The sequence below is a fragment of the Heloderma suspectum genome, chromosome 1 (genome assembly GCF_057233095.1).
Source record: "Heloderma suspectum isolate Gila_16-S chromosome 1, 16-S_ref, whole genome shotgun sequence".
Taxonomy (NCBI): Eukaryota; Metazoa; Chordata; class Lepidosauria; order Squamata; family Helodermatidae; genus Heloderma; species Heloderma suspectum.
In genome coordinates, this window is record NC_139458.1 from 205,574,635 (window position 1) to 205,596,831 (window position 22,197).

At 42.3% G+C, this 22,197-nt stretch overlaps 1 protein-coding gene across 8 annotated transcripts in view; it reads right to left on the reverse strand.

Annotated features, from left to right (window-relative positions):
- Positions 1-22,197, reverse strand: part of HECW2 (HECT, C2 and WW domain containing E3 ubiquitin protein ligase 2) — a 264,005-nt gene that overhangs the window by 35,309 nt on the left and 206,499 nt on the right. For all 8 annotated transcript variants that reach the window (XR_014785285.1, XR_014785282.1, XR_014785281.1 and 5 more), the window contains 5 exons: positions 21,673-21,769; positions 17,265-17,348; positions 13,802-13,911; positions 8,074-8,194; positions 5,118-5,231 (listed from right to left, as the gene is read on the reverse strand). Coding sequence is in view for 5 of the 8 variants with exons in the window: in XM_084816460.1 (XP_084672586.1) it covers positions 5,118-5,231; positions 8,074-8,194; positions 13,802-13,911; positions 17,265-17,348; positions 21,673-21,769 (526 nt within the window). In the remaining 3 variants the exon portion in view is untranslated. The remainder of the gene's footprint in view (positions 1-5,117; positions 5,232-8,073; positions 8,195-13,801; positions 13,912-17,264; positions 17,349-21,672; positions 21,770-22,197) is intronic.

The following is a 22,197-nucleotide window of genomic DNA, read 5'->3' on the forward strand; positions in this document are numbered from 1 at the left end:
TAGTAAGAAGCAGAGACATCATTTTGCCGACAAAGGTTCGTATAATCAAAGCTATGGTTTTCCCAGTAGCAACGTATGGCTGTGAGAGCTGGACCATAAGGAAAGCTGAGCGTCGAAGAATTGATGCCTTCGAACTGTGGTGCTAGAGAAGACTCTTACAAGTCCCCTGGACTGCAAGGAAGTCAAATCAGTCAATCGTAAAGGAAATCAACCCTGACTGCTCATTGGAAGGACAGATACTGAAGCTGAAGCTCAAATATTTTGGCCACCTAATGAGAAGAGAAAAGTCACTGGAAAAGACCCTGATGTTGGGAAAGATTGAAGGCAAAAGGAGAAGGGGACGGCAGAGGATGAGATGGCTAGATAGCATCACCGATGCAATGAATATGGACTTGAGCACACTCCGGGAGGGAGTGGAGGACAGGAAGGCCTGGCGTGCTATGGTCCATGGGGTCACGAAGAGTCGGACACGACTTAACGACTGAAGAACAACAATTGCCATATAATCATGCATGTTTTCTGCATTTAATTGTCACAGCCTTGGAGGGTACAGATCAAAGCAGGGTGGGGGGAGTTGAGGCTCATCGTTAACAAAGTAGAGTGCCCTAACTGAGAGCACTGGGGTTGGCTGGCAACCACCCAGCAGGTTTTGGGCAACTGCTAGGGAAGGAGAGCCATGTCAAAACCAATTGAGGCCAATTCAGATACTCAGAATAGGGGGCTCAGCCATGAGCCAGATGTTCAGGGGGGATTGTGGCATGGACAGCCAGACCAGCTCCCTGAATGAGTAAGAGCAATAAGGTTATGGCCTTACAGCCCCTCCCCCCTTCAACTTGTTTTTGCCATTCCTGTAATTAAATAAATGTTGTGGCCAAGTTTTAACCCAAGATCGCCTCTTCCTTGTCAAACTCAATGTTTCTTTTTCTAAATCTCAGATATATATATACGTTTGAGATAGTTCTTATGCCCCAGCTCTGTCAACATCAAGGCAAAAGATAAAATAAAGGCTAACAGTAAGCAAAACGTGGTTTGCTTCCAATACAAGGGTCAAATGATCAGTACCAACTGGGTGTTGTACCATCCAATTGTAACTGGATTGTCTGAAGGAGCACAGATGCCAAACTACAGGTTCTGGTACAAAACTACACTGTTATCTTTGAGATACTGGTTGCAATCACGCAACTGTTCTTGAGGTAAGCCCCACCGAACTCAGTGACACTTATGTCTGAATAGGTATGCATAGGATTGCACTGTAAAGTGAGTAACATTGGCTGAAACACAAGGAAGACACACAAATAATTCCTCTACTGTCACTTCAGGAGCAGACAGATTGGTCTGATTCACAGTGATTCATTCCACAATTTTGATAATGAATAAAGATAGTTTATACTACAAATCCACGTATTCACTCCTCTTGGATTCTCACACATCAATACTGTATTTTTTTTTTAATGAAGGATGCCATTAATCATCATCAGCACACTGATGTCATTAAAATTCTTTCTGTGTTGAGGCAAGACAAGAAAGGTTAACCCAGCCTGGAGAGATCTCCTGTGTAAGCTTGCAATGGGGCATGTCAAAAGGTGTGGATACCACTGAAACCAAACAGTCATATTTCTTTGAGTGGCAAAACCAATCTATCACTTGGGTTACTATGCAGAATCTTTCTTCAAGGATGAATGCCTGCTTGCTGCAGAGTCCAAAACTGCTCTTATAACACAAACATCTACATGTGGATTTACAGTTGGCCTTCTCTAAACTGAACTATGTGTCCTTAATTAACAGCAGCTGTCCTCACAAGCGCTTCCACTGACAAACATAAATGGCTAGATATTATGTGGGAATTCCTCCATGCCTTCTGCTTTGTAAGCCTGTTTCAAAGGCAACTATGAATTTGGTAAAAACTTTGCAGGATGGAGAGAGATACCAAAGGGCAAAACTCTGTATTGAGTATGCATGCTGTGCAGTTCTGTGCAAGCACTGAAAGTGGCACAACATTTTGTATGGATAATAGAGACTCACCATTATTGAGAATATCAGCTTTCATTTTTATTTTTAAAGCAATTTTCCAGCTCTTATGGCTGCCAAAGGTATGAAAGCAGGGAGCACTGTTCAGTGAAATTTAAAAATCCCAAACGGTGGTCACCTGGACTTCCTGCTATCAGCATGACCTGCATAGTTCCTAGTTCTTTCCCATGAGTACCAAAAGCAAGAATCCCTTGTGCAAAATACATAACTACAACCTCTGAGACTACCTCTCAAATTAAGATTTTCATTGTGAGCTATCTGCTTGTGGAGATCGTGCTGCTAAGCACTATAACCCCAAGGCTGCAGCCTCTCAGAAGAAATCAGCCAGAGCATCTTTCTGTTTGATGCTCAGGAGAGGCTGCAAACTCCATCTTTTCAGGAGGGTTTTTGGACAACTGTTTCTGATGGCTTCTTGCTGAACGTTTTAGGCTGTTGTGTACTTCGTGTTTTCACAAGTTTTACAGATACATTTCATTGTTGTAAAGTGCCTCAAGTGCGGGAGTGGTGGGATAGAAACATTGTAATTTTTTTTTTAATCTTTGATTGGGGAAGAATTTGGGTTGTCTTGTCACAGAATTCTGATTTTTATACTGCATAGTATACATGGCCATCTCACTTATGAACTTTGTATTATGTCTGGAAGTACCCCAAGGCAGAGTACCTGAAAAAACTGAATCAGCTGAGGCCATAAGAGGTTACATATAGAGTAACTGTTCCCTCTCTGCCTCCCCACCCCCAACATACATACAAGACGTCACAATGTTAGAAAGAAACCTGGATTGCTGTTGTCATGTGAAATCATGCTAATTCTAGCCATCCCACTCAGCTCCTTTCATACAACTGGTTAATATGTCCCCTGCTGCAAATAGTCAGGGTTTTTGTACAACTGAAGACTTGGCACAAGACTGAAGAAAGGCCAAACAGAGGCAACATTTGCTCACAACAGCTGCAAGAGCAGATGTTTTACTGTTCCAGCACAGAAATACTGTAGTTTACTCTTTGGGCACACAGTTAGATTTTTTAAAAAACACACACAACAATTCACATCGTGCTGTTGTCTGATGCATAGGTCTGACTGCATTATAGAGACCTTTCTGTGCGCTTTGAATCACATTATTTCTAGAGGTTCAGTCACAGGCAAATTAGTAATCACTGTTCTCCTTGTGTATGAATTCAATTGCAGTGGAACTTTTTATAATAAGGAGCTGTGACTACTTGCTCCATGCCATCCTCTTTTCAAAGAAATTGTTCGAGTTTTTATTTTTAGATGCCATATCATTCCTCCATCATCTGAAAAGGCTCAAAGGAGAGATTTCATTTGATAATATAAATATAGCGACAGTGAGAAACCGCTTAAGGATACTTTAGCAAACTGGTACAGGAGAAGCTAACTTCTTTAAGCAGATGCATGTTGCTCTAGTTATTTCAGGGGGAAAATTCTATAGCTTCTACCACATTCACTGGGGATTCTTTATTCATTATTACAATGTTTAGCATCAACACTAAACTGGTTTCAGACTGCTCCTAGATGATTAAACAAACATGATTTTTCTTAATACAATACTCACGCTAGACCCTATCCAGTGGCAACAGCTCTATATACTGTCTCCATATCATGGAAGAGAAAGGGAGGTAGATTTAAAAAAAGAGATGAGATGGGCACTGTAGCTAGAAAATGTAAAGTTTTGATAGAGATCAACAAAAAATAAACAACAAAAAGCATAATTAAGTGGGAAGAATTTGCTATGGGGCCTTGCTACCGTTTGCCACTTTTTGTTGTATCAAAGGCCCGGACGAGCATCTCCTCACTACTGTGATTCAGCAGTTAAGTACTTGGCCTTTGAAGTAGCTAATTCTTTAAAAATTTAACATTTATTAACATTTCACCAGATAGTGTGGACGTGGGGGGTCCAGAGAGTTCATATCACAGGGATTATTTAATAGGTGCTGCTGGCACTCACAGAACCACCACCACCACCACTAATGTATTATTAGCATTATACTATTGGGGTGGGGAAGGGTAACCTCATCTTCTCAGCAACAAAATATTCTGCATGAATACTGGGAAAACACAACTTTCCCTAAACAGAAGTGTTGCCTTCTAGATAAATACCTAGATCATTTGCTGCACCCCCCAAAACAACAAACTGAAAAGGTTCCTAGTGAAATTATATATAGTAGCACCCTTCTTTCCTATACAGAAGAGCATTTTGTACAAAACTAGACGAACGCGTATACAAAAGAAAGCAGTGCCAACACGGGAAGAGTGTAGACCAAGAGGATGACAATACAGGAATGGCTCATTTAAAGCTCTGAACTAAGCAAAAGACTAAGCAAAGCCCTGGACATTCAACCTCTGGTGATCTACATTTGTGTGAGCAGGGACAGCAGAGATCCATTCACTGGCCCTGCCCCCTCCGTTGCCGCCCACTGCTCAGCCCCACAACCCTCCATACATTGGAGGGAGAAGATCTGAAGCAGGGAGCCTCTCTATGTGTAGGCACCTCATATGATTTAGAGCAGAGGTGGCAGGGAGTACAGGTCCACTCCTCCCCACCCCATGCAACTGTAACTGCATAAGACTGAATCCCTGAATTGGGCCCTGGTCTTCCCAAATTCTCAAAGGGCTCAATCAGTTTTACAGTGTTGATCTCCCTCCATCCAATGCTGAAATGTTTACTGAAATGTCTGTGGAAATTTCTTAACTACACTGTGGTTTTCTAGATATCTATCAAAACTAGTTCCAGCCCTTTCAAGCACTCTTCTTCTTTTCTTTTCTAATTTGCAATGGGAGGTGGAAGAGTACCACAATATGCAAGACTGAGCCCATCCAATCGAATCAGATTTGGAAGAAACACAATATGTACAGACATTAACTGATGCTTTGCAAAGGGGTTCACTTCTCACAGAGTGAGATAAATTCTTTCCGAACAGCTGTAGGTTCTAGGCTTATACAAGTCATTTCCTGGCTGTAATCCTTCCTCTTTTTGCTCTAGACCACAAAGAGCACTATAAAGTATCTGAGCACAGCTGCAAAGCATACTATGAAGTACACACTGTATTGGTGGCCACTTCCCTTTTCTACTTACCCTTCCTCTCCAACGAATGTGACGTACAGTTTATTTCTTTGCAGGTCCTTTCTTGAATAACCCATAATTTGGTTGAAGGCATCTTCCAGCAAATGGTCTCTCCTGATAATTAATCTGCACAGTGAAACAATTTGAATCACAGCAACTCACAAACTGTAGTTTAAATGCTTATTTCTCCTGGTTCAATCTAGACTGCCTAGGTAGGTTACTGCTACAGACCATACCCAATCTAATTTTTGATCAGGATCAGCAGTTTAATATTTCTTAGGATTCACTCAGATGGCAATTTACTGGGCTTCTGCGAAGGTTCCGATGGTACCAAAATATTTCAGATAAGGGTGGGCACATTTTCCCAAAAGGACAACCAGATGCTTACCTAGAGCAACCAACTGTGTGGGCAAGTCAGTCAATGCTGGTCCCTGTCAGCCATGTTCACCAGCAGGATTACAGACACACAGACACCATAAATTTTCAGTCCTCCCAGTTAGCACTAACTGGAAGTGCTCTTAATATTTATTTATTTATTTATTTATTTATTTACTGCCCAATAGCCAAAGCTCCCTGGGCGGTTCACAAAAATTAAATCCAAGCAACACACAATAAAACAATTTAAAATATACAGAACATTAAAACCACAATATAACAATACAACCACAATAAAACCTAGCAGCAGTGCAGGAGTTTAAAATACAGATTTAAAACAGCAAAGATAAAAATTTAGAAAGCTAAAATGCTAAAATGCCTGGGAAAATAAAAAGGTCTTCACCTGGCACCGAAAGGAATACAATGTAGGCGCCAGGTGAACCTCACTAGGGAGCTCATTCCAGAGCCGGGGTGCCACAGCAGAAAAAGCCCTCCTCCTAGTAGCCACCCGCCTCACTTCCTTTGGCAGGGGCTCACGGAGAAGGGCCGCTGATGATGATCTTAAGGTCCGGGCAGGCACATATGGGAGGAGGCGATCCTTCAGGTAACCTGGCCCCAAGCCGTTAAGGGCTTTGAATGTTAACACCAGCACTTTGAATCGGGCCTGGAAATGGTCTGGCAGCCAGTGCAGCTGGAAAAGTACTGGCGTAATATGAGCTCGCAGGCCAGTCCCTGTTAACAATCTTGCTGCCCTATTTTGGACCAGCTGCAGTTTCCGGACCGTTTTCAAAGGCAGCCCCACGTATAACGCATTGCAGTAATCCAGACGAGAAGTTATCAGAGCATGGATAACTGTAGCGAGGCTATCTCTGTCCAGATAAGGGCGTAGTTGGTATACCAGCCTAAGCTGATAAAAAGTGCTCCGTGCCACTGAGTTCACCTGTGCCTCAAGTGACAGTTCTGGATCCAAGAGCACCCCCAAACTACGAACCTGATCCTTTAGGGGGAGTGCAACCCCCTCCAGAACAGGTTGAATATCACCTAGCCGGGCAGACGAACCACCCACTAACAGTACCTCCGTCTTGTCTGGATTGAGTTTCAGTTTATTAGCCCTCATCCAGTCCATTACCGTGCCCAGGCACTGATTCAGAACAGTCACTGCCTCACCTGGTTTTGATGTAAAAGAGAGGTAGAGCTGGGTGTCATCTGCATATTGATGGCACCTCAGCCCACACCTCCGGATAACCTCCCCCAGCGGTTTCATGGAGATGTTAAACATCTACATGTTTATAATATGCATGTTGAGGAAACTCAATAGAATTTTGTCAAACCGTCAAAGCAAAATTCAGTTTCTGGAACAAGAAGTGAGGGAGTGAAGGGTTGAGCGGCCACAATCTGGTGCAAAGCGTTGGCCAAAACAGTCCCTGAAATCATCTGCTTTACATACTGGTGCAACTACACCTTTTCCTCAGTACTAAAAATGAATACTGTTTGGGAATTCCCTTTTGACATTTTAGGGTGCAATCCTATGCATGTTTAGACAGAAAAAAAGTCCTACAACTCCCAGCATTCCCCAGCCAGCACTGGGGAATGCTGGGAGTTGTAGGACTTTTTTTCTGTCTAAACATGCATAGGATTGCACCGTTAGAAATGCTTATACTTAAAAGAAGTACAGTGTATCAGACCTGCAAATGAGATAGTTCAAAGTTCTTATGGATTTGTTACATTTAGCCCTTTTTCTTTCTCCTCCAAGTAGCACTTTAGCCTCCCCACACACTTGTGAGGCAGGTTGGGTGAAAGTCACTCACCTAAGAACATCCATTTTAATTCACAGCTGAAGGGCAAACTAAACATGACACACCAAAAAATTTTTTTGTGGTGGTGGGGGAGCAGCTGGGAGTGGGAATAGTTTTGAATTCGAGGAGGAACGTTAAGCAGCCCCTTCCCTGCCAAGAATGCAGCCTCCCAGAGCTGATTTTAAAAACACTGAGAGATTATTACACAAATCTGTGATGTAACGTCTAATAATTTGGTTCCAAGCAGGAATCTGGATCTGAGTTTCCCACACCAAACCCAAAATATTAGCCATTTCACCACAATGGCTCCACTTGTGTGCTTCCTGCAAATACTTGCTTATAGCACACATACACTGGAAGTCCTTTGCTACAGATGGCAACAACTAATAGTGCTGCTTATACTGGCTACTCCTACACCAAACAGAAATAGGCCTGACCGGTATCTTCAGGGTCAGCACACACTCTATTTAAGGACATTTAGCTTGAGAGATTGTCAGTGGCTAACTATAAATTGCATGCACATACACGCAGCAGAACTCTGACAACCATTTGTAAGCCTTTTGTGGCAGGTGGAATTGGAAGTGGAGAAGTGGCAGGTAGGGAAAGGGTTAAGTAGGCCCCATCTCTCTACTAGGAATCCCACCCACCCCCAAGATGCTTTTCTGTAAAAAGCAAAAAATTCCACAGGGTCATAACTCTATGACATGCATTTGTAGGTAAGCTCCTTAGTGAGGAGCACTCTGATACAACATTCTAGCTCTCAGACATACTCAATTCTAGATAACACTTCTACATACTTCAATTTCCCTGGGCCTTGTCCATATCCTTTAGTCTCCAGTTTCCTATAGAAATTCCTCAGCTTGGCTTCAAAATCTCTTTTATAAGGAGCTGGAGCACGAGCATTAGCACGTTGAGTACCTGCAGCAAAGTCAGAAACACAGGATTTATTTTCTTAAAACATTTATAGTTCACTTTTCTGTCATAAACTCTCAAGGCTAGACGAATGACAACTGTTCAATATTATCATATGTTCCATCATGTACTGGTAAGGGAGTGGCAAATCATAGTGTGGGAGCAAGCAGAAGAATAGCATATTACCAGCCAATTGTTGGTGGACCACCAGACATCTGCTGGTTCCCTGGGATGAAGATGGTATCATCAGCAACATCATCATCGCCATCATCTCATAATGAAAGCATGATTAGGTGGATCTTGATCTGATCCAGTAGGGCAATTCTTACCTCTTAATATTGCATATTTAGGAACACTTAACACAGATGAATTATGCCTTAACTGTAAGAAAGCCTATGAGCTCTTGCTTTATAAATTTAGTATTAGTGAATTCTAGTAAATAAAAAAATAACCTATAGAAGACTGAAGTCAGCCCAAGGCTACTATAGCGTGTGGGTGGTTTTAAACAGTTCTGGACTGGTAAAAGAACCAGACTGACACACAGCAGGAAGAGAGAGCTTTTGTTTTGCATAAGCATATCATGTGAACCATTTTAATCCAACTACAAACAAGATGACAATTGCGAGTTCTTTCTTAGCCTTCAGGAGGAAAAATGAAAGCCAAGTCTTAATTCAAACTTGAATTGCCTTTTTGTAACCAATTCTTTGTTCAGCCTGGAGAACACAGATTTGGATACACGTTTCTTAATGAAGTGGAGTGCATACTATTAAAAATATATAAATATCATGTGTGCACTTGCGCACGCATGCACACAATGCAATCCTACACATATATACTCAGAAGTCATTCCCAATGAGTTTGACATGACTTTCTCTCAAGTTAGTGTGTTACAGCCTTACACAGACAAAGCTGTTCTGAAATGTATATGCTGCAATCCTATACACACTTACCTGGAAATTAAGTCCCATTGAACTCAGTGAGGCTTACATCTGAATAAACGTGTATAGGATTGCACTGTAAGAAAAGTAACATGCCTGTTGTTGTTTTTATTCTTGAAATCTGGATTGATTTAATATGTTCTTGTCAACTGTGGAAATGTTAAAAAGCACAAATGACTTGATTGCCACTTCCGCTCTCAGAAATCTGCTTTCTGCTTCTGGTATAAGATGACGCATAACAAAACTCATATTTAGCTTTGAAAGTTAACATCCAGACCTAGTGTCTCACAAAGGAGACGTGCGTGCAAAAAAAAAAAAAAACCCACATTCAACCATATGTGTACTACACTGACAGTAACTGCAATGTTCTAAGCAAAACAGGTAAATGAACCACAAGTGCCATCTTTAGAGGAAACTTTAGTGAAACCACTTCCTATTATAATCCTATCTTACTTTAAAGATTATAAGTCCAGAAGCCTTCATTACATCCTAAACTGGATTATGTCAGTTACATTTTTATTTTTAAAACATTTTCTTAGCTGTCTCCATTCCAATTCCTTTGTATAACAGCTCTGCTTCTTAGATTTCTAAAACTTCCAAATATGTTATCAGACCCAAGGAGCTGTAACAGTTACATGCCCAAAATGATACCTCAGCTCTTAATGAATGCCTTTGTGCGTACTAATAACATCACATGCAAGTAAAGTGGAAAGCTCCAATGCAGGAACAAATACGGGGGGGGGGGGGAGTGAGTGTGTGTGTGTGTGTGTGTGTGTGTGAGAGAGAGAGAGAGAGAGAGAGAGAGTGATGATGATGATGATGATGATGAGATCTGACTAGGCAGCAATATCTCTACCAGCTGTTAATTCCCTAGCCAGACCGGTATAAAAAATCTTACCTTTTTCTAGTTTGGGTAAACTACACACCACCCCCAAACGGGCATGGGATGGATGGAAGGGAAAGATTAATAGTGAATTTGGCCTGATAATCACTCTTACTATGTAGTAAGTCCTATTGAAACCAATGGGACTCATTTCTGAGTGAACATGCATAGGATTGCATTGTAAGGCTCTCAGACACAGTTTTTTTGGAGAGCTGAAAGTGGTTTGGCAGAGGCTTCACTGTTCTCAAGCCACTTGTTTGTGCACACGTATTTCTTTTGCCCTCTGTCCAAACAGGTTTGGGAGGGTTATGAAATCCTGGGCTGAGTCTTAAGGACATAGCCATCTTGCCTAGAATGTTGAGACAGACAGCTTCAGAACTGGCAGGGCATGCCATTGCTGACACGAGAAGGGACAGGTGTCACCTCTGCAGTCGACACAATGACATAAAATGGCAGCAGTGATGTGTTTATGTAACTGTTTTGTCTGTCCTACCCACGCAGTTGTGAAATGGTGTGATGGCGCATAGGCTGCTCAGGTAGCATGTGCTTGGTTGCACACAAATACCAGATTTGTGTTACTGGTAATTCACAACTCATGATTACTGCATTGTTATAGCTGAAGAACTGGGATATCTAAGCTGCAGGTCTCATGGACACATCTTGCTTCATTTTTTAACTTCTCTGTTTCTTCTGCAATCCCCTGCTTTTTGTATCACCTAGCCTGATGTAGAGTTCTGGAGAACTCAAAAGCTTGCACATTTTTGTGGAATTTTGGTTGGTCCCAGTAAAGGTGCTGCCCAACTGTGGATTTTGGATTTTTCTCTCATGGACCAGCATAGCTATCTTTGTTCTTTTATGCTGTATGTATGTTAATGGCACAATTTTTTAAGTTTAAAAAACTGTGAAGTCACTCAGAACCCATATTCCATTCGTGTAGGTTTTCGTACTTTTCATTGTGGGACACTTTATTGACTCTGATGACTTATTTGCAGCTATATTGTTTTATTGGGAAAGGGTAGGTCTCAATAAAGGCCAAAAAAAATCTTACAAATGGTGTCATACTTAATAACTTCCATCAGGTATTTGTTTTTATCGCTTTCTTGAGGTACACTTGTTCCGACACCAGATTGGTAGAGTAATTTTTCCAAAGATAATGTGTTAATGCAAAGGTAGAGTAATGACAGGGCACCCATTCAATGCCTTACAATCTTTGTAGCTATTCAAATCTCGTATCTGATTCCTCTGTGTTATTAAAGCAAACACAAAATATACTGCCAGAAGTGCACAGAATGTGCATGCAAAGCATATTCTGTGCCATGTTACAGGAGATCTATGGCTACAGATTGTTGCTGTATATGCATGCCCTAAATACCTGAACTGGTTCTTACTTTTATTAGTATTATTCAAGGCCTACTTGAAGACTTAGTGTGACAACTGACTTTGGAACACCTTGCCTCATGGTTCATAAAATGTCACTAAATTACCCTCTCAGCACATGGCAACTCCTTATTACCAACCAGTTGTCACCATCAATAATTTCCTAGGCAATTAGAGCAATTATTCTTACCTTAAGAACAACAGAAGAAAGGAAGGGTTATTTTTGGAATTACATTCACACATGTACATACATATGTGCGTACATTTTAGCACTAAAATGTACATACATATGTGCGTACATTTTAGCACTAAAATGTACATACATATGTGCATACATTTTAGCACTAAAATGTACATACATATGTGCGTACATTTTAGCACTAAAATGTACATACATATGTGCGTACATTTTAGCACTAAAGAGTAATTTTATGGCTATCCATGTTATCCACACTGGAGCATAAAGCAGTTTGACCAGGGAAATAGCTCTGTGGTCAACACTCAAGACTCTGACTTTGATCCTTGACAGATTTCTTTAGACAGAAATGAGAGTACATGGATCCTATTGTTTATGAACAATTCACATTAAAGCCCACAAATTCATCCTCATCATGTAAGAGATCACAGATAATTAATAGAAAATATATTCTTCCTCTGTGGTTCTTCAGCAAAAATAAATCAGCTGCATAAAGCCCCAATAAAAATGACCTCCTGTTAACAAGATTCCTTGGCTCCATCTAGATGGGGCTTTTATTCTGGTTCTACTCCACCCCCAAATCGATAGTGTCAGATGATGCACACTGCTCTCCGTAGCTAGCCCAGTGTTTCTTGCCCTAAATGTGTTTTTTTCCCCAAACTCATTTTGTGTCAGATTTTCCTGTCACAGCAGCTTCAGTGCTGTTCGGGAGTTTGTGCGATCTCAGCTGGCTTCGACGTGGGCTGGTGGAAGCGGCACTGATTTGCAGAAGGGAAAATAGTGTGGGGCAGGGGCATGGTGAGAGCAGAGGGGTGAACATGTTTACCCAGAAGTCACTCATTGCCTTCAGTTCCGCGTCGCTGCCTCTCCCTTTAAATAGTCAAGCTTGGCAGTGGAGACGGGAGCCAGCCCTGCTGTTTTGAAACTGTGCAGCTACAAAGCAGCACAGCTGAGAAATGGTGGACGCCTGTTGATTTGAAGCTGTGCAGCTAAGAAAGGGTGGATGCAAAGGTGGATGACTTTCACGAACATGTACTCAGAAGCACTACATTGAGCCCATGTTTGGGGGGTGGGGGGAGCCTGTTGATTGGGCAATTAATATACATCAAAGACAACATGCTAGTCACTCTCCCTCCTCACCAGCTCCATGCTCTCTGTTCTCAGCACCTCTTGCACTCCTGTTCATTCTGCTGAGGCTCTGGGTGATAAGGGGCTGCTTGCTTCCTGCCCGCCTCATAAATGTGTGTGTGTATGTGGGGTTTGTCATGAACGTCTACTCATAAGCAAGTCCTGCATTGCACTTGGTTGAACACACGAGGGAGGGGGAGCAAGCCTCCACTCCCTGGCTGCCCCGCACCTACACAATTGCCGAAGTTCATTTCTACTTGTAGCAGGACTCACCCACCCCACCCCAACTAATGCGGCTTCAGTTCCCATATACACTTAAAAAGCAGAGGAATACAGCACTGCGTGTACCGTACAAAGAGCTAATTAGATTCTGTGAAAATGTGGATTTTGCCCAAATCACTTCACAAAGCATTTCCGTTTTGACTGGCCCCTTGTCATTTTATCACAGGACTCCATTCTCAAAATTATGTCAGACTGAAATGCCTATTAAAATGAGAGTTTAGTTATTTTTGAAAGGAAGCAAAAGCGCAGGGAAAGAAAGAAATCTAGTCAACATCTTTAGTACTTCCATACCATATAAGGAATAGCAATCCTAATATCTTAAGGAGGAGGTCTTGCTACTTCCCCTGTTTAAGGGGGTAAAATTAGCATGGTGCACCCCCGGCCCCCAAGGATGCATGAGAGGAGATGCCAGAATCCAGCTTATAATGTCTGATAAATTAATTAACTGAGACCCAAGTGGCTGCCTTACAGATTTCTTCACACTCCAGGATATCACCCTCCACTGATGGAGAAACAAGGTATTCCTACCTAAAAAAAATTGACAGTTCCTAAATATATAAGGGAGATTCAAAAATAAGTACAGGGCCCCCTTTAGATTTTTTTACACTATTTTAATTCCTTATGAAGCAAATGCTTTTGAGAAAGACTATTCAGGTATCTACAATAAAGAACATAGAGTCAGTGCAGTCTCAACAACCAAAGCATTCACCTCCTACTCGTTCTCAGAAGGAAGTCCACAAATAAAACGAAAACCAATCCCACCTGGCCTACTTTCTAGAATCCTTGCAGGTAGTTGCAACAGGGCTTACCTGGAGAGTTTTGAGGAGAGGACACCGGGGAGCCTCGGGGCGACTGGCAATAACTGGGATGAAGTAAGGCATGTGGTGGTACGTATGACATTATTTCCTCTTCAAATAAACTAGGAGAAAAATGTGCAAAATTAAGGTAGACTTCTATGTTTCTTTGAAACCATGACATCTAATACTTTTTAGCAATGCTTTCCAATGCCAGACTGGTTTATTTGAAATGTTTGCATGCATACATTTGAAACCCATGGAGGAAGAAGCTGCTGGTGGGTAAAATTTGGAACAGGGAAGTGGTGGGTGGGGAATGAGTTAAGCATTCCCTCCCTACCTGCCACTTCTCTACTTTGCCTGTTCTAAAATATCATCAAGCTACCATTACATGTATTTGCATATAATGTGACCTTTGGGCCTGAAACACTCTTATTTACAGGCGAAAGAACACAATGCAACAATTCCCAAATAGAATGTTGGTTTCCCCCAGTGGAAGAATACCCAAAATAAATAACGTTGCAATGTGAAGTATATGTGGATCTTGAAAGAAAGCCCCACAAACAAGATTCTGGATACCTGTTCTGTATTAAATTCACACTGGGCTTAAAATCCTACCGTTGTATCCAACAGTGTCTTTCTGCCAGCAGTATGGACACTCCTAGCAGATCAAATTACCCCTCCTCCCTGCAGCCCCCCACAGACACTCTGAAACTGCCTCAGAGGGTTGGGGAATCCTCCAGAGCAAATTTGGGGAGAGGGGTATGTGTGGGGAGGGGAGGAGAAGGGAAACCCTGTTGCGCAAGAGGAGGTCCACATGCATAATGTTGCTTTTAAACCCTAGGAGACATTTTCCACATATATTCCTCTTTCATAAGGAATGACATCACCTCTGAATCAGCTGTTCCATGGAACTTCTGACAGTGCAGTGCCACAGTGTATCAGGGATTGCATTACAGCAGCCTTCCCCAACCTGGTGCCCTCCAGATGTTTTGGACAACTCCCAGCATTCCTGACCATTAGCCATGCTGGCTGGGACTGTTGGGAGTTGGTCCAATATATCTGGAGGGCACCAGGTTGGGGAAGGGTGCGTTACATTATAAGGAACAGTAAATGGGGCGGGGGGGGGGGAGAGACCTTGAGAATTACCTTGCGCAAAGACTCATATAAGAGCTTGCACAGATGGAGGAACTCCTCTGTATCTGGGGTCACTTTTATCACACAATGCTTGTCTGCTACATGGGAACCAGGCCTTCTATAAATGGCTTTCTGATGGGGGGGGACCTTTGGATCTAGCCTGATGTTTGTGCTAACCACATATATTAATAAATGGTTACTACAGAGCTAGATCTTATAGTTAGAACTTGGGTATTAAAAAAATCCCAGTCGCCTCTTTTCACTGTACCCTACACAATGACATGGGAGTCTGTTGATATCTATAAATTTACCTGATTTATGCAGGTCCCCAACTTTGTCACTCCTTGCAGGCCCAGTATCTGGCGGCTCCAGTGAATGCAGGGGGCTACCCTGATAGCAAGGGTTTTCCACACACTTCAGTGGAAGAGCTACACACACATGGATGTGCTTCTAGAGCTTTCCATTCCATTGAAATGAATGGGAAAGGTCACATCACAACACACCCAGGGCTCTGGACCAGGACAATGATGAAGACTGCCTATTATTACGGCATCACTCTCCCAGTGCACCCAATGTTCTGCAGAGGGGCCTAGGCATGTAGGTGTGAATTGTGCTGTCTATACACCTGGCACAATTTTGTGGATTGCTTAATTCAAGCATATATGCTGGCCCCCTATGCAGATCTGGAACACCATCCAATGTGTGGATGCTGGATGCACAAAAGGGGTTGTGGGGAGAAAACATTTCCCACTCTCTTGCACTTCATAGGACTAAGGTGACCTACACATTTTTAAAATGTAGTCAAAGAGGAAGTGACAATAACATGGGTGCCCTCATGCCAGCATTTTTGTGAAATATAACAACAACAACAACAACAACAACGGATCACTTCACAGAGTACAAGAGGTCAAGTTCTTGCCTTGAGGAGCTTACAATCTAAAATGCAACACAGGGAGAACAATGTAGGAAAGGGTGGGAAGTCGAGGCAGAGGTAAACAGGTCTTCATGCAAGGAAGGTCTACTGTTCACAGGACATCCTTGGAGCCAAAGCTGCACCCCTTTTCATAATTCCCATAAAAACATGTTCCTCTTCAAAACAGAACGACAACCTTGTATTCTGTCTCTTCCTGGTCAATGTCCTGCCCTTCCTTCTTTCACACTCTAGCATCTTTCTCTCCCATCCCCTTTTTGTGAATGCCTGCTTTTGCACCTATATGGATAGCTGTGATTATGCAAACAAGAAAACCTAAAACCCTGCACAAGTAGTTTTGGAAGGGGGATGGGAACACCTATGGGAACAGAAACTACCTGTGGACAAAGAGAGATGAAGCGGACCAAGGACAGTGAAACAAACTGCAAAGAGTATTGAGGTAAATATATGCTAAACATCAGTGGTGCAGCTACAGCTGGAGCCCAGGGCCCCCGCAGTCCAGAGGCCGCCCAAACTGACCATCCAGAGGGTGGCAGGTGATGGGGCACTGACAAACAGGTCCAGCATCAGCACCTGAGCTGGCATAGGCCCACCAGAGTTGACTTTGCTCACTGCAGGATCCTTTTTTCTTATTTCTAAACTTTTTCAAGTTGGGGGCAGCCGAATGGGCATGTCCCTGGTTACAGATGCTCATTTCATTATGTTTATTTTATCAATATATACTCCTTTTCTACAACAAAATGGTATTTATTCCCAAGTAAATGTTTTTAGCTTCAGGGCAGCAGAAGTAAATTCCATTTTATTCCTGTTGTCATGACGGTGTTATGATTTAAGTGAGTTTAAAATGCAAAACTACACATGCTCAGAGTATTTCTTTTTGGCAAACAGTTTTTTCTTTTCTTTGTTTGCTTTAGCATATCAGGAATGTACAAGCGGTTGTCAAACATGGAATGGCAAGGAGGGGAGAAGAGAAATGTTAGTTGTTTCCAACTGAAGTAATACACATAGCCATCTAACAGCCCCCACCCACCCTTAAGATCCTTAAGTCCATGGCCTAAAAATACCTAGCTGCCCCAATGCCAAACATGTGAATTTCAGCCTGCAATATTATGAGATAAAAATAATATTAGTAATGTTATTGAGTGGCTATTTAGGACTGATTTCAAGACTTTTTGGATTGACAATTTTTTAAAAAAATATTCCACTAAAAATAAGCTGTAATTTAGAAGCTTAACATTAATAATTCTATCGTCTACATTATCTGCTGCAGCTTCCTCCAGCTGTATTTCAAAGAACCAAAGGGTAATATAATGGAGGTCACTAAATCAGTTTGCATGAATACTGTATATACCAAGGTGATAAAAGGCATATTATTCCACATTTAATTCATTGTAGAACAGCACCACTCACCTTAGTAACATGACAAGGTCTGCATCGCTGGATAAGCGCACCAGCCCTGGGGTCCCTTCAGTCCGAATAAACTGGATCTTCTCCCTGTTGATGCAGACAAAGTGGTCCAAAACATCTCTTGCAAATTAAACACTAATGTATGTCAGGGCAGCAAGAAAAAATGCAGGGTATGTCAAGTAAACCTCTAGATTATCCCTCTCTATTTCAGACACCATTTTCCAGCCTGCCACACCATGTCCAAGCGAACAGAAGAATTTTGCAACCAGCCCCTTATTAACACATTTGTAAAAAATGTTTTACCTCCTGTTTCCCTCATCCCTCAGGTGTTCAAGCTGCTTCAGTTACCCAGCCAGTGAAAATCAGTCCCTTAAGTTAACACTAGTTGTGACTCTGAATTATAAGCAGCACCATGGCCCTGGAGGAGGATATTGCTATTCCAAAAGATAACCACTTAAATATATACACATCCTCCCCACCCCACACCCCTTTGCATAACTGTCAGGAGAATCCTGTTAAGTTTTGTAAGCAGGCTGTACAGAAAGCTTACAAAGAGACACAGACATATGGTCTGCAAACAAACCCATCTCAGTCATTCTGCTTTCTATGTGTATCAAATGCCACAGGCATGATGGTAAGTTTCAGTCTATATAGGAACCATTTTGACATACACACCCCTTTGGATTTTTTGCATGACCCAAGAGCTGCACCAGTCCTTATACTAACAGTGTCCAGAGGTATAGCTGGGTTAGTCTGTTGCAACAAAAATAGCAAAGAGTCTTGTAGCCCTGTAAAGACTAACAGATGTATTATAGCATAAAGCTTTTGTAGACCAGATGCACCTGATGAAGTGGACTCTAGTCCACAAGAATTTATGCCACAATACATTTGATAGTTTTTAAGGTTTCACATACTTTGTTGTTTTTACCAGTTCTTATGGCTTTTCTTTCTTCTCTTAGCATGTTTTATTATATTTTTAAATGATAGGAACCTGGTATTCTTCCTCCCATCAGTCTTCTTTAATAGAATGTTATAGTATTTCTCTATTAATGTAAAGCAGCAGTTCCAAGATGTTTTATTCTAAAGGCCAAGCCACTCCTCTTTATAGGTTTAGGCATCATGTGAGCACAGCCAGAATTTCCTTTTTATTTCATTTCTCACTTTTCAGTACTGCATTGTTACTGCTCATCACACTCATATACTTTTAAAATACATTCGTGGTGCTGAAAAAGAAGTACGCAGCTATAGTTCCTTTCACAGTTCCTTTCTCTATTGCTACCGATCAGTCATAGCTGCCACAGCCGACTGCTGCCTAGACAGGGAGCATGAGCATCCACCCATACTCTCCCTGGCCAGAGTTCAGTTGCCATAGCTGAGTGCGGGTGAATGTGTTGTTCAAAGGACCTGCCCTGCCTTCTACTCCAGGCAACATTTCTACAGCTGACCTACACCTTCCACAGGTAAATTACCTAGTGTACAAGTAGTTAGACTTGTACAAATGGGGTTCTTCTTTCATTCACTGTATCTGCAATAAAACAAGGCCCTGGTATGAATTAACTCCCTCATTTTCCCTGTATCCTGTAGACCGGGAATCAGCTTCTGAAATTTGGATAATCTAAGCATAATTATACATTATGGCTGCATTCAGACATAATGGAAAACTACTATGGCTTATTGTTATGTCAACCAACATGTGCGAGCCTTGGGCTTGTGTCTCCACTTCCCACCCTACCCACCTCCTGGGGTGTGACTACAAGGAGGAGATCAGAAGTTTTTGCTTCCATTTTGATTAACCACATTTAGCATTATGTTCAGATGTGGAAAAATAGTTGTTATTATAACTATGGTTTACCGAAACAAGGACAGACGGTCGACACCGAAATCAGATGGACTACATCCTTTGTAGCCAAAGGTGGCAGACATCTATGCAGTTGGTAAAAACAAGACCTGGAGCTGATTGTAGTTCAGATCACCAACTTCTTATTGCACAATTTAGAATCAGACTGAAGAGAATAGGGAAGACCCACAGATCAGTTAGATATGAGCTCACTAATATTCCTAATGAATATGCAGTAGAGGTGAAGAATAGATTTAAGGGACTAGATTTAGTAGATAGGGTCCTAGAAGAACTATGGACAGAAGTTCGCAACATTGTTCAGGAGGCGGCAACAAAAAATGTCCCAAAGAAAAAGAAAACCAAGAAGGCAAGATGGCTGTCTGCTGAGACACTGGAAGCAGCCCAAGAAAGAAGGAAAGCAAAAGGCAACAGTGATAGCGGGAGATATGCCCAATTAAAATTCCAGAGGTTAGCCAGAAGAGATAAGGAATTATTTTTAAACAAGCAATGCGCAGAAGCGGAAGAAGATAATAAAATAGGAAGGACAAGAGACCTCTTCCAGAAAATTAGAAACATCGGAGGTCAATTCCAGGCAAAAATGGGTATGATCAAAAACAAAGATGGCAAGGACCTAATAGAAGCAGAAGAGATCAAGAAAAGGTGGCAAGAATATACGGAAGATCTGTATAGGAAGGATAATAATATTGGGGATAGATTTGACGGTGTGGTCAGTGAGCTAGAGCCAGACATCCTGAAGAGTGAGGCTGAATGGGCCTTAAGAAGCATTGCTAATAACAAGGCAGCAGGAGATGATGGTATCCCAACTGAACTGTTTATAAACTCTTGCAAGATGATGCTGTCAAGGTGATGCATGCCATATGCCAGCAAATTTGGAAAACACAAGAATGGCCAACCGATTGGAAAAAATCAACCTATATCCCCATACCAAAAAAGGGAAGCACCAAAGAATGTTCAAACTATCGAACAGTGGCACTTATTTCACATGCTAGTCAGGTAATGCTCAAGATCTTGCAAGGTAGACTCCAGCAATTCATGGAACGAGAATTGCCAGATGTACAAGCTGGGTTTCGAAAAGGCAGAGGAACTAGAGACCAAATTGCCAATATCCGCTGGATAATGGAGAAAGCCAGGGAGGTTCAGAAAAAACATCTATTTCTGTTTTACTGACTATTCTAAAGCCTTTGACTGTGTGGATCATAACAAATTGTGGCAAGTTCTTGGTGGGATGGGGATACCAAGCCATCTTGTCTGCCTCCTGAGGAATCTGTATAACGACCAAGTAGCAACGGTAAGAACAGACCATGGATCAACGGACTGGTTTAAGATTGGGAAAGGAGTACGGCAGGGTTGTATACTCTCACCCTACCTGTTCAACCTGTACGCAGAACACATCATGCGACGTGCTGGGCTTGATGAAGCCAAGGCTGGAGTTAAAATCGCTGGAAGAAACATTAACAATCTCCGATATGCAGATGATACCACTTTGATGGCTGAAAGTGAGGAGGAGCTGAGGAACCTCATGACGAAGGTGAAAGAAGAAAGTGCAAAAGCTGGGTTGCAGTTAAACCTCACAAAAACCAAGATTATGGCAACCAGTGACAGACTTTGTCTTTCTAGGTGCAAAGATTACTGCAGACGCTGACTGCAGCCAGGAAATCAGAAGACGTTTACTTCTTGGGAGGACAGCAATGACAAATCTTGATAAAATAGTGAAGAGCAGAGACATCACACTGACAACAAAGGTCTGCATAGTTAAAACAGTGGTATTCCCCATAGTAACCTATGGCTGCGAGAGCTGCTGGACCATAAGGAAGGCTGAGCAAAGGAAAATAGATGCTTTTGAACTGTGGTGCTGGAGGAAAATGCTGAGAGTGCCTTGGACTGCAAGAAGATCAAACCAGTCCATCCTCCAGGAAATAAAGCCAGACTGCTCACTTGAGGGAAGGATATTAAAGGCAAAACTGAGGTACTTTGGCCACATCATGAGAAGACAGGATACCCTGGAGAAGATGCTGATGCTAGGGAAAGTGGAAGGCAAAAGGAAGAGGGGCCGACCAAGGGCAAGATGGATGGATGATATTCTGGAGGTGACAGCCTCGACCTTGGGGGAGCTGGGGGTGGCGACGACTCACAGGAAGCTCTGGCGTGGGCTGGTCCATGAAGTCATGAAGAGTTGGAAGCAACTGACCGAATAAACAACAAACCGAAACAAGACAAATTCAAACCTTGGTTTATGAAGCTAGCTTGTTTCAATAAACCATTGTTACAATTTGCCACAGCTTAGGGTTTGGACCTAACACTACCCTATGGTTAATTGAAAACATAAGCAAAAGTTCTGATCTCCTCCTCACAGCCACAACGGAGGGGAAGGGAGAAGGAATGCAAGAGCCTGAGGCTCATGCACATAGTGATAAACGCAAAAATGGTCATTACATCCAAATGCAGTCTACAGATGGACACAATAAATAGATTCTGCTATATTTTGATTGTACCCTCAAACTACACTAATAAACAACTTTGATAGTGGAGAAAGAAGGTCAATACTATGCTCACCTGAGTGAATGATTCCTGGTAAGATCTGGCTGTCGCTCCTGTAGAATTTCAAAGATGTTGGGTTGTCGCAGAAATGCAACAATCTTGTCATTGTATGCTGAAAATTCAACAGACAGCATCTTGGTGAAAATGTCTGCTAAAAATATAGTTCACTTCCTTCAGGTGTTTTAGGTTCAAGTCCCAACTCACCCAGAAATGGATGCCTTTCCAGAAGAAGGCCCCTTTCTTTATGAGCTTTTTGCAGTTTGCTGCTAGCCAGATCTGAGAGGACAGCACCGGGCAGGGTGGGCATATATCTTTCAAAGGGGGTGGGGAAGGAGGGACAGAACCAGAGGAAAAGCCATTCAAAACTGCTGGGAAATTATGTAGGCAGGCAGGTGGCCCACCTGGCAAGGATGTCATGGGCATCATCCAATTGGTGCCTGCCCCATTATCACAGTGGCCCATCTCGCCAGGAAAATACCCATGACAGTGATGCTTGCTGTGGGAAGAGCCATAGCTTACAAGCCACTATGTTTAGCTGCT